Source organism: Pinus tabuliformis, chromosome 1_1, assembly GCF_031772625.1.
Source record: "Pinus tabuliformis cultivar Carrire ecotype Pingquan chromosome 1_1, CPIR1, whole genome shotgun sequence".
NCBI classification, from domain to species: domain Eukaryota; kingdom Viridiplantae; phylum Streptophyta; class Pinopsida; order Pinales; family Pinaceae; genus Pinus; species Pinus tabuliformis.
Genome location: NC_142297.1, coordinates 798,883,035 through 798,905,835, shown reverse-complemented (window position 1 = coordinate 798,905,835; position 22,801 = coordinate 798,883,035). Strand labels below are relative to the sequence as shown.

The 22,801-nt window shown below is 37.3% G+C and overlaps 1 protein-coding gene across 2 annotated transcripts; it reads left to right on the top strand.

Moving 5' to 3' along the window:
• Nucleotides 1–17,817: 17,817 nt before the first annotated feature.
• LOC149216420 (two-component system protein A-like) lies at nt 17,818–20,026 on the top strand. Of its 2 annotated transcripts, none has more exons than XM_089391198.1 (6): nt 17,818–18,163; nt 18,335–18,504; nt 18,629–18,775; nt 18,920–19,039; nt 19,165–19,668; nt 19,863–20,026. In XM_089391198.1, the coding sequence occupies exons 1-5, from the start codon at nt 17,908–17,910 to the stop codon at nt 19,240–19,242; spliced, it is 771 nt and encodes a 256-aa protein (XP_089247324.1). In that variant the 5' UTR covers nt 17,818–17,907; the 3' UTR covers nt 19,243–19,668; nt 19,863–20,026. The 2 variants fall into 2 exon arrangements, with proteins under 2 accessions (XP_089247324.1, XP_089247325.1); XM_089391199.1 differs by having other exon boundaries at nt 17,821–18,163; nt 18,338–18,504; nt 19,863–20,025.
• Nucleotides 20,027–22,801: the final 2,775 nt, after the last annotated feature.

Here is a 22,801-nt window from a genome sequence, read left to right as displayed (position 1 = left end):
CAAAAGATGACAGATCTTGGATTGCCTTTGGTGTCTAACTTTTGGATGCTGACTGGAAGTTTGTCTGACTCATAATATAGAAACATATGAAATAAGACTGATGAAAATTTGAAGACTCTCTCATTTGGTAATCTAATAAACTGCTCATGGACTCTGTCTGCTATGAACTGAGCAAACTTGTAAATTGTAGTAGGAGGCTTGTCTGGGCAAAAGATCGAAAGGAAAGCAAGGACAACCTCACCCACCTATTCATCTATGGTGTACCCTAGAATGCAAGAGAGCATGGTAATAATTTTTCTGTCTCTGTCAGAGAAAATGGTGGTAGCATATGGAGGACTATCTGTAGGAGTATGAGACTCCTCTATGATGAAAGTTTGAAAAATCTGAGCCTTCTTGGGAAGGTCTAGCTTGGTGTAGAGGTCAAGCAAGCCTTCAACTAAAAGTGGGGTCTCATTTGGGCCTAGCTGAATCAGAAACATTTGATTAATTGATTCTGCAATAATGGTGAATAAAACTTGCTAGTCAAGGCTGACTATGGCTCTTTGACTGGGAATATAGCAAGCTTGGCAGAAGTGGATGATTTTTGGGAATAGGTGTACCTGTGGGAACAAGTACTTGGGTAAATTGGATTCCCATAGATGAATGTCATCATTCTGGTTCAAAAACTTGTCTTTTCTCCAGTAGTGGAGTTTCAGTAGGTAAGCAAGGGAAGTAGTATCCTTGATTTGAAACTCTTTGTCGTCTAACGGAAGGTGGTCAATATCCAGGTGAGGGGTTTGTAGAGGTCTTACACCCAAAGAGGTTTGGGAAGCCATAATTTAGTTTATTAAAATGAATTACTCTTTCTGTGGCTTTTAGGGGTAAGGTCTAAAGGTCTGAACAGTGGGAGAGTGATTACAATCTGTAAACAAGGGGATTGGATGCACAATAAGTTTTTTCTTCAGTTTAGAAAGTTTTTTTTACTTAATTTAATCAATTAACCTTTGAGAATTACTGTTTACAACTAAAATTTACAGGGTTGTTCTGGTTCTTTCAAGAATACCTGGAATTTGACGGTTTTTGGTGTGCAGACAGGGTTCGTTGGTGGCAACGAAGGCTTTTGAGGCTTCAATTGTCAATTTGTTGCTTCAATTTGGTGTCTACAGTGTCTTCAGGTGGCAAAGTTGGTTAAATTGTTTGCGCAGAGGTTCAAGGTGTCAGAATTGGTTTAGCAGAGGTTTACAGTGAAAATGAGCAAAAAGAGCAAATTGGGGCTTTTTCGGCCTTTTGACAAAGAACGGTTAGATTTTGGTGCGAGATTTATTGAATGAATAGTGGGCAATTTTGGTTTAGGTGGGGAAGTGGTTTTGGGCCATATCGCACCGCTTTTGGATGGAGGGAGGTATTTTTCGTGAGCACGTGATATAACCTGGTGCCACCATGTAGCCAAACAATGCTTGGCAAAAACCGCAAATCTCGCATGCTCTCGGGCCGTTAACTTTCAAACGATGAATCTGCACGATATGGCTATGCACCGTTGGATCTGGAGGTGGGAGATTGGAGGGATATCACGCGGTGAAGTTGCATAAACAGAGTTGGAAAGTGGTGGGCGGGGCCCGGGGTTTAATTACAATGAATTGTAATTAATTAACAGATATGATGGGTTTTTTAATATAAGCAGTGGGTTAATAAAGGTGGGGACCATGGGTTATGTTGTGGAGTTTTTAACTATACACCAAGGCTTGGTGGGTTAAAAGGGGTGCTGGGAAATTATAACGTGGGGGATTTATAAAGTAGGACTTTAGGAAAAACTTAGGATAAAGGGTTTTGTGGGTTTTTAAGGGGAAAAGGGAAATTAATAAGGGGGGAACGTACTATTTGTGATGGAAATGTGTTTCACACTAGGGAAAGGGGTTTTGGGAAGGGGGAATAATTTTTGGAAGGGTAAGGTGTAGGGAAGTGTGTGAAACAAAGGGATAAAAGGTCAAAATGAAGGGAAAGGGTTTTTACAAGTAATGAAGGGATAATGAGGGGAAATTAATAAAGTAAGCATGTGGGGGTGTAGTGAAATGAGGGAAAATATCCTTTCTATTTCGCAATTCCTCCTGCACATGAAACATAGGTTCAAGTATGATGAATGTGCTTTTGACTTAGCAATCTTGTGCACTTGCAAAATTTCTTCTACCTACCCTTTATTTACCCTAGCATTTTTTCTTCATTCATTGGGTGCATTTGAGCTTGCTAACCATTTATTCCTTTTCTTTTGATAAGGAAACTATCTAATTCTAACCTTATAACTTCCAATGGCTCAGATTAAACTGATGAGCTCATTATTATTCTCTACTTAACTACTGATCTGCCAAGATTAAACAATTTGGCTAGATCTTTATTCTTTATCTATCAACATGAAATTTAGAGCATGAATGAGTCATGATTAAGCTATTTGACCATCATGGATTGTGGAATTTTTTACAAGCTACACACACTCTTATTTTGCAAAGTAAAGTAAAAAGTAGTGGCATTTGGATTTGCACACTTTCATGATCTATTTTATCTCTTTTTGGGGTTCATATTTTTACTTTTTTGATATTTTTCTTTCTTTTTTGTCCTTTGATTATTCTTTTACGACATACCCTCTTTACATTTTTTAATTTTAATATTGGAAAACATTTTTTAGAAAGCAAAAGTATGTACAATATTACAAGACTAACCATAGCCAATTCAAAATTATGAATCCTATTATTATATGACACTAACAGTAGAAAGTAAAATGTTTTCCAATATTAAAAGACTAACCATAGCCAATTCAAATTATGAATCCTATTATTATAGGACCCCAACATGTTGTACACCGGGTGTAGGTATAAGTATTGTGTTGTGATGTACACTAGATGTAGGTGTATGTGTTATGTTGTATGCCGGATGTAGGTGTATGTGTTGTGTTCGATGTTAGATGTAGATGTATGTATTGTGTTGTACATCGGTTGTAGTTGTATGTGTTGTGTTGCATGCCGAGTGTAGATGCATGTATTATGTGGTGTTGTATACTGTGTGTGGGCATATGTGTGTGATGTACATTGTGTGTATGTGTATGTGGTTGATGAGAAGGTATTGGGTTCTTTTTGGGTGTGGAAACCCATCCAGTGCGTGCACGGAAAGGACAAAGAACTCAAGTAGAAGTAGAGGAACGAATGGAAGATAAGTATCAATATTTCAATTTTATTATGTATGTGATCTATGATTATGATTTATGATTATTACATATGATCTACGATTCTGGTTTATGATGGTTACATGTGCTTTATGATTTTGATTATGATGGTTGTGTTTGAGCTAAATGGATGTGATATATTTATACATGATGATTTGATCAAACAACTAGTTTGACTTGTTGTGATAGGAAGTGAACAAAATTGCAAGTGTACCTTATTGACAGGACATCAATGAGGTATGATTTGATTTTATTTTGATTTGTTTTGAATCTAATGGAAATTATGTGCTTGGTATAGGAAAGCATGAAAATGCCCAGTTTGGTGGTTGGAATTGATTGCAAGAATGTTAGTAGCAGCAACAACAAAAGGAATTCGAATAGGCACTAGTATGTTGGTAAATACCTTTAGGAGTAGGGCCATTATGGGACACTGGTACCCAATAGTTTCCATTGATTTCCATGATCATGTTATGATCGATATGATGCTTTTGACGTAGGGATATGCCTTGGTTTTTTGGACCGTCCAATGCGTTGAAACCTTGTCAATGGATGGATCGCCCAGAATAGGGAATGTCGGGCAACTTGGAAGGTGAGTGACTGCATGGAAGGGGGTGACCGAATTTCTCGAGGGACTGTGTAGCAGAGAAGGGAAGGTTGGGGGATGTACTTGTTTTGGTCATTAGCATTGCTTGATGGAATCAGATGCACATTGGGAGTGTGCCCTTGAACAATGAGCTAGTAACTGTTCACTAAGGGAACAGGTCACACAAGGATCATAGTGTTGAACATTGGATGCAGGTTTGAATTTGGAAGTGGATTTTGAAGTCCTTAAGAAGGAGGTGAATCCTGGTACTACTTGGAGGGTAGAGGTGTGAGCCTCTAGATTCCCTTGTTTTTGATACAGGCATCGTATCATTTTATTTGTTGGTTAGAGAAAATCTGCATATGTGTATATGTGTATATTATTGTAATATTGTATCGAGATGGATTTATAAAACTCCATAGACATTATGATTATTTGTTAGTTGAAGCATGTGCATTAGTATATATGGTTGTTATTGTAAATACCGTAATGAGTTGTGTTATAAAACTCCATTAAACAATATGTCTTTCATGTTTCAGTAGTGGTCATTGTAAATACTACAAGAAATTGTGTTATAAAGATCCATGGGCAGTATGTTTTGGTTTTCAACAGTCATTCTAGTCATAGGTGTCATTGAACACCATCAATGGTGTTCCCCCTTAGGGGAGGGTTCTGTAATAGCCCTGGTCAAAAATCCATGTAATAAAGTTAGTAAAGGACAAATAATTACCAAGGTCATGGGACATGTATTCCAACCTGAATGTTGGGAAAAACATCCTAGTGGATGTTCATTTAGTTTATTATGGCTAAGGGGAAATTGGCAAAGGAAATGGAAAAGGCATTTGAAAAGGCAAGAGGCATTAATTGGAATTTATTTATGAAAATAAAGGAAAATAGGAGAAAAGGAAGGTTTTCAGGTCACATATTTGCATGAGGAGGAAAATGAAGGAAAAATAATGGAAATTGAAAAAATTAGAGGCCTCATTGATAAAAAGGCTTATGGGAATCAGTTCACAAACTTTTGTCAGTTCATTTTTGGATCTCTCTCTCTCTCATACTCTTGGACACTTAGAACATTCTTGGAGCAATCTAGCATTGGAGGAAAGAAGAAAAAAGAAAGACAATAAAGAAAAGGGAAGGAAGTATCAAGCAAGGAAGCACAAGATCAAGCGACTACAACAGGATTACTTGTAGGTATCAAGTTTCATTTATGATTTCCTTGCTAGTTTTTCTAAGCATGGTACATGCATGCATTTTTTTGGTTCTCTTGTTGTCATTGGCATGGGTCTTGCCAAGTGTGATAGTGTTCTTCAACCTTGCCTTTCCATTTCCGGATAGCCATGGTGTGATGGAGTTCTCTTGTTTTTTGAGCTATATTTCAGGATGGATTTGAAGTTGATTGAGGTGGTCTCAGGGTTAATCACAAGGCCTAGGAATCTCGAGGTGGGATATATGGTAAAGCCTGATTGTAAATACCCTTGATTGGGCCTATGAATCCCTTGACCGGTAATGGCGAGATACATGGTAAAGCCTAGAGGGTGGTGACCTCGCAGGCCTAAGAATCCATTGAATGTTAATGGTGGGATACATGGTAAAGCTGAGAGGCTGAGACAGACAAATTCCTCATAGTTTAGGTGGAGAGATCTAGAGGAATCCATCCTTGCATAGGCCTAGTGATCCGATGGGATTGCGGTAAAGACTGGTTGTATTAATGATGGTTTAGGGCCTAGGAATCCCTTGGTGGGATATACGGTAAAGCATGAGGAAGCCCTTGTTGATTTTTTTGTGAGTCCCACATTCATGCTTGGAATATGGCATGGGGGTGATTGGTTGAAAGAAAGATTTGGCTTAGCCCAATCTATGGTCAGGTGGTTCATGGAAGTCCCTGACTTTGTTTACTTATGCATACATTAATAAGATCTCCTTCTCCTTGGAATTTCATTTGTAAATGTACTTGCTCATATGTGGTTTGTAGGGTTGTTATATCCTCACTATTATGTTGGTTATAAGCTGGTTTATGACAGACTTTGATTATGGATCTCATCATGATTTGATTAGTATATGAAATGTGAATGATTATATGACCTAATATATGATAATGCAACTATTGTGATAAGGCATCAATTCTTCTTGATGATTCTCAGATAAGTATGAGACCCCTATGCTTAGATATACTATTATGACCCATAGATTACATATTTGTGATATGTTTGAAGAAATGTCTATCATTGATAATAGGGGTCTAGTCAATTCCTTGTACCAATTTTTTCATTAGTAGCCTTATTTTATTATTGGTTATCATTTATGAAAGTTTTATGAAGTTCTAGGCAGAGGAATGAGACCTAGCCCTGAAAAAGTGGCATAGAATCTGGGGTCGTTGGCTTAGAACTGCCTAATAAAGGCCATAGTCGATGGCATGCCTTACTATCAGAACGAATAGAGGGCCTCTGTCACAAAATGGCTTGTCATGGAAGCAGCCAAGGGTCCAACTTAGGAAAAAGACAAGTTTTCTGAGGGGTTAAGCACCTGGAAGGGTTGGTTGTTTCCTGAAGGGTTTGTAGCTCCTGATTAAGGTCAAATTGGGTTTGTTTTTCCAATTCCACTTCCTTAACTATAAATGGGGATTTGAATCACATCACAGTAGGCCTCGTCACATGTTTACCCAAGTAAACTGGTTAGATTGGGTAAATGTGGGAGGAGGGTGTTACAATCACTAGATATCTACACAACAAATAAAAGAAATCCCTTCTAGTGACTTCTCTTAGCTTGCATCACTAAGATTAATCTCACTAATGTGGGTTTTTTCTTTCCACACAATATTATATGTTTTTTGGCTTCATCAAGGCATTCGATGGTCTTCTCAAAGAATTCAATCTTGGTTTGGTGTGCATATAACCAAACCATCTTAGTAAATGTTATATGTTCCCAATGGCAGTATGTTGAGATTTGTAATTGTTGGCATCTAATTCAGCTCGATTATACAAGCCCTCACCTAATGATCCACTCTTATTTTTGTCCCTATGCCTAGTTGAACTATCCAAGACTCCTTGTGTGATTCCTTCTCTAATGTACATCTCTCAACAATTATGAGATTGATGTAACTAAAATTTGAACCAGAGTTAATCAAAATTGAAATTTTTGGGTCATGGAGCATACCTTCCATCTCTATAATCACCACGTAATGATTATCTTAGTGATTATCCACTACTAGGTAAATTATGGGATCATTTTCAACCACATCCTTCATTGTCTCTGCCTCCTATGCATTGTACAGTCTCGGGCCAACGTGCTTGTGCTATGGGAAATCTTTCCTTAGGTGATTTCCTCCACAAGTCCAACACTTATATGGACCCTTATCATAACTTTTGGCTTCATCTTGGGTAAAACAACCTCTACTAGAAATGCTGGACTTTTGTTGGTTTTCTTGATTAACAGAGGCCGCACTCTCTCCCTTAGTTTCCTTTTTCCGTTTCCATTTAAATTTGGCATTGCCCTTGAATCTCCATTCTGATTTATATTTAGGCTTGCGCCTAGACTACTCATACAATGCTTCAGTTTTCGAATTGCATCCTATAGTGACTTGGGCTCATCGAAATCGATTATATCCTTTAAAGGTTGTGGCAGTTCATTGACATACCTTTGAATCTTTACTTTCTCTTCCTTAAGGTAGGGGACATACCCTAACAATTCTAGAATTAGTGGTGTACCCATCACCTGTCATTCGTCCCAATATAAGCTCTTATAACTCCTTCTCCTTGTTGTCAAAGTATCTCTCAGATAGATATTTGCTTCTAAAATATTCCTCAAACTCCTTTCAGAACAATTCTTCTTCCCTTATGCCCTTTACATTTTTCAGATATTCCCACAATATATCATCCTTGCCTCTTAAGCTGAAAGTGGTTACCTTTTGTTTTTTGTTCTCTGACTAATCCTGGATTTGGAAAAAATTCTTCATTCCCAGTAGCTAGGCTTCAACATCCTCTGATTTCCTTATTTCGCCATCAAAGAGTGGAGGCTTAGCCATTTTAAACTCCTCTAGTATATACTCGCTTTCCCTTCTTATCCCATGACGGCGATGATGATGATAGTGACAATAATGTGGTCTTCTACGAGTTTCCTCATACATTACTTATGGGTGATTGATTTCCCTTTTTGGATACTTAACAAAATACCTCTTTTCATGGTGTCTTGATTGGACAACCATTGCCTCTTTCTAGATTTTCTCTCATTCAATCAATTAGTTCTTTCTTCCTACCCTAATGGGCTTCACTTGTCTTTGTGGTTTATCCCCAACTCATGTCAGCCTTGCATTTGTAGGCTCGATAGGATTTGCAATATGACTACATTGACTTCAACTTTCCTTTCTTGCACTCTAACAAGCCTTCCATTGTCAGTTTTACAACACCTTATCTCCACTCTCAGGCTCCTCAATGTGTTCATCCCATTAAGAGAGTCTACCCTCCTTGTTTTTCAATTGATCTTTCTTCTTCATGTCCATGTTGTGATTGGTCGAAGCTATAATGTGCCATTTTACTATTCTTTCCTTAGTTTATTGTTTCTAGATTGTACCACCCTTTGTTGCCCAAGTGATCCTTAAACTTCATCTCTTTGAGCCTTAGTGTCTTTTATGTGTTGTCATACACACACTTAGTTGTTAGATTTTAACAAAATTCAATTGCATAATAAACACCATCACTTGACTGCTTGCTGATGGAAATTTGTTAATGCATAGCTAGTTGCAACACTACACATTAGTTAGTGGATTAACATTAGTTAACCATATATATCGTCCATACTATGCCTCATGCAAATAACACGATAAAATATAACAAGAAACACACATAATAAATTCTAAAACAACCATATTACATATGCTTGCCATGAGGCTTTAAGGTCTCACTAGATCTCAGAAAGTCCAGCGTCAAACCCTCGCTTATCAATTCTACGATGATGACCTTCTAGTCCATGTGTTGAACCTAGAGGCTCTGATACCACTCTATAACATACCCCTTACTAAACCCAACCCTAACAAGGTTAGTAAGAGGTGGTTACTATGTTGACCCAATCTCCATGGGCCAATTATGGAAATGGGGTTTAAATTTTTTGTTTTTTGTTTTTTTGTTTTTTAATCTCTTGAAAAGCTCGAAACAGATGATACCATCGCATTCCCCTCATCAAATATAAAAATTTTCTCAATATGAAATCTAGATCAAAAGATATGGCCATTTAAAGTTTGGCCAATCAGATTATGCCATGTCAGAAAATCCACCACTTGGCACCCACGTAGTCCCCACGTGACTGTCCATGTCATAGGCCACATAACAACATTTGACCCATTTATGTCAGAGATTATACACACACACACACACACAAGTTGTCGACCTGCTCATACATCCTACCCTTCTAAGCCAATCAATTCCCATACATAGAAATATGGTTAAGCAGGTGCAGACCCTCTATGGTAATGTTACCCCAGGAGTTGAATCCCTACAAGTCTCAACGCTTCTCCCCATGGAAAGCTTCTAGGGACAAACTTTCGAGCTATGTTGCCAGTGCTAGCTCCACACTAAGCTCAACCTCAGTCTTAACAAATATGTGAACTCATTCATGCCCTAGGGAACTCATCCACACAGAACATGACCCACATGTCAAGTCATCCCGGGGATACTACCCCAACAATTTCGTTTGATGTTCCCCTTGATTTCTAAGGTACCAAGCTTCCAGGGTCATTCAATGGCCATGAGAGCTTTCCCATCGATGGCCTAAATTTATCCTGCCATAAGAATTTGGTCACAGCGCCTAGACAAAGGAGTGAAGAGGGTTAAACTAGTTCCTTCTGACACCATGTTATTCGGGATTAAAAGAGTTCTATCTCTACGCCTAGTGACCACTTATTAAACGTACAAGGCCTTCGCTCAGGCCTGTTATCCATAGTCAATGACATATAGGGAATACACCGGCTCTTCCGACTTATCCCTCCAGATATTTAGCAAAACATAGTCATGATCATAAGCTATTGTATGTGCATGATCATAGAGATGTACGTACACACACACACAATGCTATCTATTCCTGAGCTTAAATGGGAAAAATGTAGCCCATTACATGTAGTCACGTATTTATCCATGTTGAAAGGATACATATACACGAGTGGACTAAGTTTCCAATCTCAAGATAAACACAAATATCATCTAAACAAGAAATTTCACCCATACATTTAACCAATTATTAAGGTCATAGTACAATACATAAATAATCATAGAAAAATTATTTTTTCACTAAAAATCATTGCATGGAGTATTGTCATTCCTATTTTATGAATGGAGTCCCAATTTCATATCATGAATGGAACATTTAACCAATGTTAAACACACACAAAAAACATTTAACTTAAAGGAGGACAAATAAACACTTATCTTTTGCAACATAATGATCTGTCAACTGAGAGTGGGACTCTGACTCTCTACCCAATTATGGACATGCTACAAACATAGTTACTTGTAGCTATCATCTTCGAGCCAGATTCCAGTGCTTGAGGTGGAGTGGTTCTTAAGAGGAATTTCAAGTAATTGAACAGCCGAAACAAGATGCCACAAGGCTACAATTCCTTCATTCACCAACTACATAAGTTTTCACTCTGTTCTTTCAGACATAATAACATCCATTCTAGGATACCATAGTGCAGAGTGTCTCAGCTCACTTTCAGGAGAAGAGAGTCCATATTGAGGAAGGTTCTTCAGTGGATAAGCTACTAATGGGTAAGAGATCACCTCTCTAGGTGGTTCATCAATGATTCAAACACTAGAGCTTTATCCCCAAGGCAATTCCTTGTGGTTAGACAACCCTCACAAGCACCTTAGTGACTCTTCCCAAACGATTAGGTTCATCAATTCACAAACTTCTAGTGGTTTCTTTAGCCTTATAGGAAAGCCACTACTCTCTATAATGCTTTTACCCAACAAGCCTTGGTGAGGGTTCTTCAATTGATCTGAGTTGACTCAGCTCCCGAATTTAACCAAGATCTTTTACTTTCATGATGTGATTAGAATTGCATTTAAAATAGCATAAAGGAACAGATATGCATGTTGTAAAGAATAAGGAACATAACAATCATCAGCAACATAAAAATAAAAGACGTTGATAACGGAGTTTGTTCAGGAGGGACTACGTCTCCGAGCCCCGGTGTCAAGATGGTGTAGGCCACTGCATTAAGTGCTGTCAATAGTGATGATGTACATAGGTGGTGACATCTCTATCATACAAGGAAAATGCCCTGACACAAGAGTGGCTCCACGAGATGTTCCACTACAAGAACTCTCAGTAAAAAAAGGACTCCTATCAGTATGACATAAACTCATGCATGATGATAATGAGCATCCCGCCAACATGGAATTAAAGGGATCTCAATGCAAACATACATGGCGACACATGAGTATCTCGTCAGCATAAAAACAAAGGGATCTCAAACAAAACATGATGAATCATGACAAAAGTACATCCCACAGATGATTCCGTGCCACATCAAGTAGGAATCATGAAACAAGTAAGAAAACAAGATCACACATCAAACATCAAACAGGGATCTATGCAACACAATGCATCTCATCGCAAAAAGAAGTACATGAACACACTGCATATACTTCACATCCTGGGGCAATATGAATAAAAGGATGTCAAACTACTGAAGCTTGTCGTACCATCCATCTCGCGGCGTAAAATCTCATGGAAATAAATGCTCGCACGTTGAATGCTGACAACTATACTCCACTTTGAAAAGTGGCTGAAAAATGAAATGATCAAAAAGAAAATTTGAATGCACCATCAGATTTTTGGCATCGAATAATGTAAAATCGACTATCAAATTTTGAATTTTGAGAAAATGAAAATCTAGGGCTTAAGGGATCTTTTAGATTCCCCTAGATTCCTCAAAGATTCCCTCCTCTGGGTCATCTGAAGTTATGATGCTTAGATCAGAATTCTGATTGCACCATCAGGTTTGTGTTGTTGAGATGTGTAGGATAGACATAAAATTTGTCCAATTTGGACATTGGAAAAATTTCGCCCTCTTGAGAATTTGGCTCAATCATGGTTCCGCCTGTGTTTTTTCCAGGTTCATGGTTCCACCTGCAAAATAATAAAAATAATGTTCCTCAATCCACGTGCATGCTCCTTCGCTCCTCCATGCTAGGCGCATTGAACAATTGATAGGTTTTATATGTAAAATGTTGGGCGGATAAAACAAAGGAATCAATTTGTCGCGTTGGTAATTCGAGCAATTTGTTAAGGGAGGGTCAGGGGATCAAATCCCGCCCCCAACAATTCCACATGCAGTTGTAACGTTTTATTAAATTTATGCAACGACGCGTTTTGGTAACTGTGCACATATCGTATGGTAGTAACCGTTACATGGTTTTCATTAGAGTTAATGTTGTTTGGTTGTATTATTGTATTGGTGTTGTGTGGGTGCCCAAGTGGTGGGCCGGCCATTCCAGCCGGGCGGGTTTGAACTCCGCCGGCCATGGCTTGTTAACAACATGTATTAAGTGGAGGTTGGGTGTGGGCCGGATCCACCGGAGGTGGCCTGCCCACAACCCATATATAATATGTATTAAATGTAATGTGGGTTGGTTGGGGGCCAATAGGGGTCATGACCCGTCGGCCATTAAAAATTCATTTTTGGTAATATGGTTTGGGTGTGATAGGGGTGGTGGAGTTCATGGCCTACCACCACTTTAATTATTTTTATTTTTATTTTTTACGTTATAAAAAAATCCATTAGGCATTTTTGAACATTCGAAAATTGACTATAGGAGTGTTTTTATCCGTTTGACAATTTTGCCCGGAATCCAGCCTCAATTGGCTAGAATACGGTGGTTGGGTTTCGGCGAAATTGTTCCCTCCTTAAGCCTACCAAGTCACCCAAGTCAACCCTGAACTTTGACAGCCTCTAACTTTTGCATACGAGCTCGATTTGATGAATCGTTCGCACCGTTGCGATTAGGACGACGAGATCTACGCTCTGGTCTTAGTTCCACAACATGCTGATCACTTTGATCTTTTGACCCTTTCTGAGTCCTCTGGGACTTTTTCCTGTGTCTGGAGCCACCTGGATCAATCCTCCCCACTGAGGAGCTTTTGGTCCTCCAAAATCATGAAAAATAATCTGCAACTTCTCTGTACCTTGTCTACATCACAAGTGTCCTGAAAAGGTCTTGCTTCCATCTCCTTCACCTTTGTTCTTCGGAGCCTTAAGCGATGAGTCGACACCTGTAACCTCTATAACCTATAGTACATTTTTTTGCAAATTACATGCTTGTCTTACATGACCAACTAATGACCCAAGCATCCCATAATTGCCACAAGTTTATAACAGATACTCGGTGGTCAAGTTTACATCAAGATGGATACAATACCCCAGCCACGAAAACAAGGCCAACATATCATTGTTGCTCCAACAAGTGATGGAAATCACATCATCACTGCAACACATGATTTACAAAGATAAGGTCAAACATTATTGTTTCTTTGACAAGTGATGGAAACACAACATCACTTTCATAGTTTATCATGCAACTCAAAATAAAACCAGACATCGTTGTTGCTTAACAGGTGATGGAAAACACATCATCACTTTTACATTTTAAAATGCAACAAATGATTTACAAAAGCATGACCATGACAAGCTAACATATCTAGAAACCAATTTTCACTTATCAATGTGAATGGGTCACCCCCTTGTGGTGGTTTTGCTTGTCAAACAATTGTTTCACGTGGTTCATGCACTGACGCTTTGTCTTTAAGGCACTGCTCTGGATGGAGCCTCCAACAAGTGGCTCTTTGATGGCCACCTCTGTTGCAATGGCTGCAATACATCTTCTTCCTCCAGATCTGATTAACATGTTTCTTTGCCTGCTATTGAGAGGGTCTTTCATGCCTCATCCTTTTGTGTGCTGCTATTCTTTTCCAACACTTAGAAATGTATGGTTATGTAATCCACAAAAGGTAGATGTTTTTCGATTCCATGATTTACGTTCATCATTAACAACATGATTATAATCGAAATGAACATTCAAATATCGAAACTGGTTGTACCTTTCCTTGCTGCCTCTAGTGTCATTATGGTGATAAGAGCTTGCCTCATCTCTCTCCCTACAATGGCCACTGCCATGGGATGATGGTGATGTGTTCCCATCATTCTCTTTCCTCGATGATGTCTTGAAAGAATCTGACACCTTCGAGCATTCTCCTTCGGTGTATCCCAAGCCTGCAAGTCAAGGTCTCTGCACAACCTCCAATGGTTGAGTTATGCCTTGTTTATTAACACCAAGTTCTTTTTCCTCCTTGCACTTCATCCTGCTAAGGAGCCTCATGTTTTTCCTTGTAATTGGTATCTCCACATCTCCAACAGAAATCATACTATATGAAGAAGAAACCGAAAGGAAATCAACATCTTTTACCTTCCCTGTTGAATTGGAAAGAACCGATGAGGACTTATCATCATTTGTTGTTGGTGGTTATCTTGATGTCATGGCGCATTCCCCAACTTCCTTTCTGACATACCCAAGTCCTGCCTGACAGGGTAATTCTTCTACTTTGATGGGGTTGACAATGCCTTGAACATTAATGCCCAAGACATTTCCTTCATACCCCATTCTTTTAACATTTTGGAGCCAATTCCTATGGCATGATTTTCAAAAATAGCGAAATCATCATCAGGACACATACATGAATTTAGAGAATTACTTTTTACCTCACATGGGTCACGCTGCAGCTTTTCCAAGGCCTCTTCCTTAGCTTGTATTTGTCGTAGCAAACTTTGTTCTTCCTCTTTCCCTTCTTGTAGATGCATCTTCAATTCAACATTCTCTGTTTGAAGATTTTGGTTGTTGTGCTTTAGTTCTTCCAGGGCCTCTTCCGTGGCTCGCAATTGAAGCTGCAATCGCTCCTTTTCCTCTATCTCTTTTTGTAGAGATTCATACATTATTTCCACCCTTTGGGAAATTTTGAGCATGGTCTTGTACATCTCTTTTTCATCCTCTATCGCTACACGTTCCATTGTTCACGCTTGCAATTCACATCCACGCAAAGACCGCTTTGATACCAAACTTGATCCGAGTTGACTCAACTCCCAGATTTAACCAAGATATTTTACTTTCATGATGTGATTAGAATTGCATTTAAAATAGCATAGAGGAACAGATATGCATGTTGTAAAGAAGAAGGAACATGACAATCATCAGCGACATAAAAATACAAGACGTTAATAACGGAGTTCGTCCAAGAGGGACTACGTCTCTAGGCCCCAGTGTCAAGATGGTGTAGGCCGCTACATTAAGTGCTGTCAATAGTGATGATGTACATAGGTGGTGTTGTCGCTATTATACAAGGAAAATGCCCTGACGAAGGAGTGGCTCCACGAGATGTTCCACTACAGAAACTCTCAGTAAAAAAAAGGACTCCTATCAATATGACATAAACTCATGCATGATGATAATGAGCATCCCGTTGACATAACATTAAAGGGATCTCAATGCAAACATACGTGGTGACACATGAGTATCCCGTCAACATAACAACAAAGGTATCTTAAACAAAACATGACGAATCATGACAACAATTATATCCCACAGATGATTCCGCGTCACATCAAGCAGGAATCATGAAACAAGTAAGAAAACAAGATCCCACATCAAACATCAAACAGGGATCTATACAACACAATGCATCTCATAGCAAAAAGAAGTACATGAACACACTGCATATACCTCACATCGTGGGGCCATCTGAAGAAAAGGATGTCAAACTCCTGAAGCTTGTCGTACCATCCATTTATGCCATTTATTTTGTTAGCTTCTAGGCTTTATGCAGAATTTAGCAGGGAATAATGGGTTCATTTTAAATCATATACATGAGTATGTCTGTATTGTTTGTAGACTGTAACTTATTTCTATAAAAGATTTGTTTGTGGCTTCTGCCTGGAACAGGGCAAACCTATCCTGCTATATGCCTGAGTTGCACAGGATCTATTACTGTTTGGGTTAGCTGCTATAGGTTCATTATATTAGACTTTACAGTTCGATGGCAAATTAGACATTGATTATCTCCGTTTTTATGGTTTAATTTTACTATTTTAAGGTTAGATGCGGCAAAACTCTCATTTCTCTGCAGCAATGTGCAATTATTATCTCCATTCTTTTGGTTTAGTTTAACCATTTTAAAGTTAGATGCCGCAAAACTCTCATTTCTTTGTAGCAATGTGCAATTATTTGTTTATATACTCTTAGAAAAGGATGGATGGGAAATTAGATATGTGTTGTCCCAATCATGCAACCAGTTTCCATTCTGGACTGTCAGTATTTAAAAGTTATTTTTTTCGCTTTTACTTCTACATTCATGAACCCTTGGCTTAAGTTTCACACCAAACTCTCTTTAAATTTTTTGACTACTTGGGATGCCTTAAATATATGGAATACGTATCACCCAGTTATGAATGATTTTATTATTTTCACTCACCCGTGTACTCTTGATAGCTTTAGAAAATGCATATAATATAGTTGATGCTTTTCTTCTCTTCTCTTTTCTTTTTCTTCTATGTGCTAAAACCTGGTTAGTTTGTTTTGTTTTTTTTGTTTATATAACCTAATAGATACAATATTTGGGAATTCAAATATCTTAATAAACATTATTGTGTATTCCCACTGAAGGTTGACATGCTAAGGGCTAACAATTGTGAAATTATGATAACAAAAATCAAGATGCCTCTACGAGTTATGATGGTATGTACCTTCTTCCCCTTTTATGTTTGACTTTGTCAATTGTAAATTATAAGTTGAGGTATTACTTAGTAAGTAAATATGATTTTGACTTATGATTTTGACATGTGATCTCATTCTGGCATGCATGTAAGCTATGACCATATACAGATTTACTGACTTTATTAAAATGAAAAAATAATAATTAGCATTTGCATCAGATGTTGTAAAGAAAATGCCGTAAGGCAATAGAAAAGGAACTAGTAGCTTGAAATGTCTTGTAAAATCGATGTAATTTCTACACATCATTATATTGTTTCAAAATTATATATTTACAATGTCTAAGATCATTCAATCAATATTTATTACCACCACAAAGAACAATATAAAGACCTAGAAAATAGGCTTGTGATGACCCTATAAGGACACAATCTCAATGAAAGCTTTTCTCTCCATATTCTGAATAAATGTGGTCATGGGGTATTGCACTTTTTTTTAAATGTTATTAACGCGGCAGAAGTTAAGGGAAATACAATAAATCGATGAAGAATAATATTAAGATTTGTTTCAATTTTTCATTAAATTTATTGTTTTAAAGTATGTAGTTTTATTGTACTAGTAATTTTTTTTAAACTTAGTTGTTTTTAGTGCGATTTTTTGGAAGCTTTTTTGGTGAGTTTTGTCTACTCTAATTTCTCTAAAATCCGGTAGGAATTTATTGAAATGACAAGTTTTATGAGTAATCTCTGCACAATTGAAGTGCCCAAGAGATTTTTTAGGGCACTGAATCCATATATACAATCAAAAAACCAATTTAAATAACACAAATCAAGTTTTCACCTCAAATTTTCTTGCCAAATCTTGGCACCAAAAAATCCAAAAACATGCACTAAAAACAACTACCTTTTAAACTACACATTAAATTTTCATTAAATCTATAATTTTAAAATGTATAATTATCTAGTTTTATTGTACAAATAAATTCTTTTAAACTACATATTATGTTTTCACTAAATCTATGGTTTTAAAGTATATAGTTTTATTGTACTAGTAAAATCTTTTAAACTACTTATTATGTTTTCTATAGAATTTTAAAATGTGCAGTTTTATTTAATAAGAAAAATGTTTTAATGCTTATGTTAAAGTTTGTTAAGATTAATTAAACAAAATCATAATATTTATTTATATATATAATTTAAAAGCAGAGACACATCACTGTATCACTGTCCTATTTTATTTTGAAATTACAATTTAGAATTAATAATTTTTTTAATTCTAAAATTAAACTTAACATTACCATTACCATATACCCCACAGAAGAAGAGAGTCAGTTTTTGGGTTCCCAGCTTCTTCACAATCTGTAATATTTTGGGTTTATTCAGATGGTTGTATCTCAACATCTGTGTTTGAGTGCTCAACACCTAAATGGGAGAGAGGGTGAAGACAGTCTGTACTTTTTGAGAGCAGGGTTGAACTGGGTCCTGCAGATAATGGGTGTTGCGCTGGTGGCCTGTTTGGCTATTTTAGGGATGGTTTGGAAGCGTAGGAGGACATGGTCTTATTGTGAGGGTTTGCAGGAAGAAGATGCAGGCCAAAGAGCTCAGGAAACCCAATGCTCTAAAGGATTCAATACAAGAGGTAACTTTAGTGATATTTCTTCATTTGTTTGGATTGCACTAAAGTCCCTTTTGTTTGATTGAAATTGGTGTCAATTGTTTTAACTTAATTGGGTTTTCATTTATTTAGATCACATTCAAATCGTTTGCCCTCGGCTGAGATGGGTTTCATTTGTTTTCAAATTTGATATAGCAGATTGCAGATCAGCACGCATTATTTGGGATGATATCCACATTTCATCTCAGACTGAAACCAGAAGTCAGAAAGTTAGAACTGTGAAGTCAAAAAGTTCCATGATTTCTCAGGATTCTTGTAGCTCCCCCAGACGAATCTTGCTCGTGGAAGACACACAAATCAACAGAGTAAGTTATATCAGGACTAAATCGTTGTTTGGTTTTAGGATACTGCTTGTGGCCATACAAGGTTAATTTACCTAGAGCTTGCTGCTGAGATCTCATTCATTATTTTTCACTGAATCAACCTCAGATAATTTTCGGGAGGGTGCTTCAAAGCCTTAATCTTTACTGTGAAGAAGCTGAGAATGGGAAGGTAGCAGTGGACTATTTCAAGCAGGGCAGAACATATGATCTTGTGTTAATGGACAAAGAGATGCCTGTTATGGATGGGCATGAGGTATACAACTTTTAAATCTTTAAAACTTATAATTTTGAAATTTTGTTTTATTTTGTCTGTGCTACTGAATTAATCATCTCAACCATCTCAGTTTCTAAAACTTTGGGTTCATTCTTATCACCGAAATGACTGCTTTAATTTCAGGCAACAAGGCAACTGAGATCAATGGGAGTCAAAACACCCATTGTTGCACTTACAGCAAATACCTTGCAATCTGATAAAGACCTCTTCTTTGAGGCTGGTGTTGATGATTTTCAAGCAAAGGTATGCATTTTCATGTTGGATGTGCATTCCATTTTATTTATTTCTGAATGATATTGGATATTTGTTACCAATGCATCCAAATTCTGATATATGTTTGTTATCTATATTATCTGGTCCCTTTGCAGCCTCTGTCCAGAGATAGACTTGTACAATTACTAGATCAATATGGTGTGGATGGTTGTGCTGGCAACAGAAGGGGTTGAAAGAGTTTCAAGGTTTCATTGTATTATACCCATGGCTTCGTTATGAAAAAAAAAACAGTGCAGATTGCAGGTTGCCTGCTTTGTAAGTCTTGATCTGCATTATTGCAGTGATTTGATTAAGCGACGAGGAATATGGTTTTAGGGTTTCCAGGCATTTACAATCCTGCAATCCTCCTGATCAACACTGAACTTTTCTCCATCTTGGGGAAGGCAGGCTAGAGCTGGAAGTAAAATGTGAACAAGTTATGGAAAGTGCATAAACTGGTATAAAGCAAATCATTATTTTTTTTCAAGCAGCAGTGTCAAAGCTGAAGTTGCAGCACTATTAAAAGGCTGGAAATGAGTCTTGGCGGGGAGATAACAATTCTTTCTCTCGACTATCCAAGTTATACTCAATTGATCTTCTGTGAAGGACTTTGGTCACAGGTAAATTTCAAAATTTCAAAATTGAAATATGTTAGTAATAATTGTTCCTTTGTATGGTTAATGTCATTAGCTCTGTATTGTATTGGGAAAAATTGAAATTCAAATTAAGTTTATTTCATTAGCAATGCATTTGTCCTGTGGTATGTATTCTGATGGATGCATTAACAAGCCCTAACACCATATCATAATTTCAGGAATTCCTTCTCAAGATCAATCAAAACGGGTTTGAGCCACACTCATTGGCAACAGGCTGGGATCAACAAGAAGACTTATGAGAGAGCTTTTAGTTTTTTTAGTGGAGCCGAACGAGTGGGACTTTGGGAAATGCTTGTTCAAAGTTTTTAACTCCGCCGCCTATATGGGTGGCTTGCACAATTTGTATCTGGGAAATGCTTGTTCAAAGTTTTTAACTCCGCCGCCTATATGGGTGGCCTGCACAATTTGTATCTATAATAAGGATTTATTAAATTTTGTTACCATTTTTTGGTGGCAGGTTCACCAAATTTACAATGGTTATTTGAAATGTGTTTTAAAGTCATTTTGCAGACAGGATTGTCTGGGAGAGGATTTTAATTTTGCTTTATTTTTGTTGCATGGAGAGTGATTGTATATACCATCATTTATGTTGTTAAATAATTTATAGTTTTTTTTGAAATATTTGGTTTAAGTTGAATTGTGTTTTTCTCATTTTATGAAAATGACTAATTTTAATGTTTAACCAGAAATTGGAGATATAACAAAAATGGGATTTGTTGATTAACCTTGTACTTATAAGTTTTTTTTTTAATAAATGATTTAGGATTACATAGTCTAATTGATTTTCATCTTTTCACATACTGCCTTGGGCCTTTTTCCTAATCTCTATTTAATTAGATTTTGAGAGGCTTTCCATGTCAGATAGTGTAATAGTTCTACATATATGCCATGTTTCATCTTTCTTAGATCTCAGTGTAATTATGCTTCCATAGAGTGAAATGCTCAACTTGATGTGTCCCTTTTATAGCAAAGTCTAGATTTAGAGTTGGATTTCATTATTCTCAAGATATTATTCTTGAAGATGTATATGTGATGTATGGATCCATTAAGTAATGGAATGTTGCAGCATTGGATTAAATATAAATAGATATCTATGTTGTGAAAAAGAGAGGTTCAATTGGTGAACCTGGTAATGGAAAAACCCTAGATAAAAGTGAACGAACAAATAGGATGTCAAGCAGCTGACATGAGTAACCTGCACATAGCAACTAATAGATCAATTGTCACTTAGTTGGAATCATATGGGTATATCTCCCCCAAGCAATTCTGCACTTTTATCTTCAATCCCATCAACACTTTCTTCAACAGCTAAGGGCACAGTTTTAACCTGCCCACAAAAACAAACAAAAGCACATTAGACCCATTCCCAATATCAACTTGTATAGATGGATGTATATAGTTGAATTTAATTGAATATTTTCATTTACATCCTCATGAGGCCATGTACGATCTATGGAACCATATGAAAAATGAAAAAGTTTATATGAAAAATGAAATCTGTCCCTAAACTTACTTTTCATAGATACGCTGTAGACTAGCATCAAAGATCTTGTTCCAGTAGGTGGGATCTGTCTCGCACCTCTCAAAAAAGTCAGCAATCTGTTCACTTGTAGAATCCCCATGGTATGGGGATCAATATGGAATCCAGACACCCCATTCACAATAATTTCAGCAGGACCTCCATTACATGTTGCAAATGTGGGAAGACCACATGTCATTGCCTCAACAACTTATTTCCCCTCAGTTCCAAAGGGGATAAAAACCTAAAATCAGATTCCGCTGCAAAGAAAGCACCTGAGCCAGATTGAGAGGCGCTACCAGTTTAAGTCCCTACATCCAAGCTTGCATTCCTTCCATTTTAAGAACCATCAGCCGCAGAAGCAGGGACATCAATCCCATCAGCGTAAGCAACAGAAAGATCCAAAATTTAAAATTCTTTTTGCCATCGTCAGTAAGCATGCTTACATGAATGAGGGGCCTTTCGTACAACTAATCTAGTAAAATAATCAACTCTAAATTGTAGTGTGATGAAAAACTAAAACCGTTATTTACATTATTGCATATAAGTCATAAAATAGTTAAGAAAGGTAAAACCCACCTTACTCGCTATTATTTGAAAAAAAAATCTATATTCTAATGATGATTTACTAAGTAACACACAAGCCGGCTGGTAAGAAAATGAAAACGTTCTGAGAAAAGATGTTCATTTTCAATTATATTTGTAAACTGGACTCAAGAGGGACCAAACTGTTCCTCTTCATGATCTTAACATGTTACAAGCTCTCAAATAATGTGTATAAACAAATTCATTGAGTGTGAGACAAGTTCATCACACAACATCTATAAGCCTAACAAGACAAAATTTGCAGGTTACCATTTCTGAGAAGCTAGACAAGTTTGCAACATGATGACATGCAACTATATTACTTTCGATCATGTCTAGCATAAGGACTCCTTCGCTGTATTCTGTCATTCCTCTTTTTTAGAAACCTCAGAAGAGAAAACTCTCATTTGACTTGAAGGGGCACTGCAACACCCATTGCAATTGGACATTAGGTGGCTTCTATTTATTTTTAAGCACTAGGTATTCGTAAACAAATTAGATTAGTAATCATGGCTAGTCAGTCACAAGTCTACTTACCAGGTTTTACTGTCTGAGCAGATTGGGTGTGGCTAGGGACGGCTACAGGTGATGCAGAGAGACTGACCTGGGTCATGTCCATGTCATGGTGAGCGAAATTGATGGGCGTTGAAGGTGTAGACGAAGAGGATGAGGGAGTCCAAGAAGTTCATTTTCAATTATATTTGTAAACTGGACTGAAGAGGGACCAAACTATTCCTCTTCATGATCTTAACATGTTACAACCTCTCAAATAATGCGTATAAACAAATTCATTGAGTGTGAGACAAGTTCATCACACAACATCTGTAAGCCTAACAATACAAAATTTGCAGGTTACCATTTCCGAGAAGCTAGACAAGTTTGCAACATGATGACATATAACTATATTACTTTCAATCATGTCTAGCATAAGGACTCCTTCGATGTATTGTGTCGTTCCTCTTCTCTAGAAACCTCAGAAGAGAAAACTCTCGT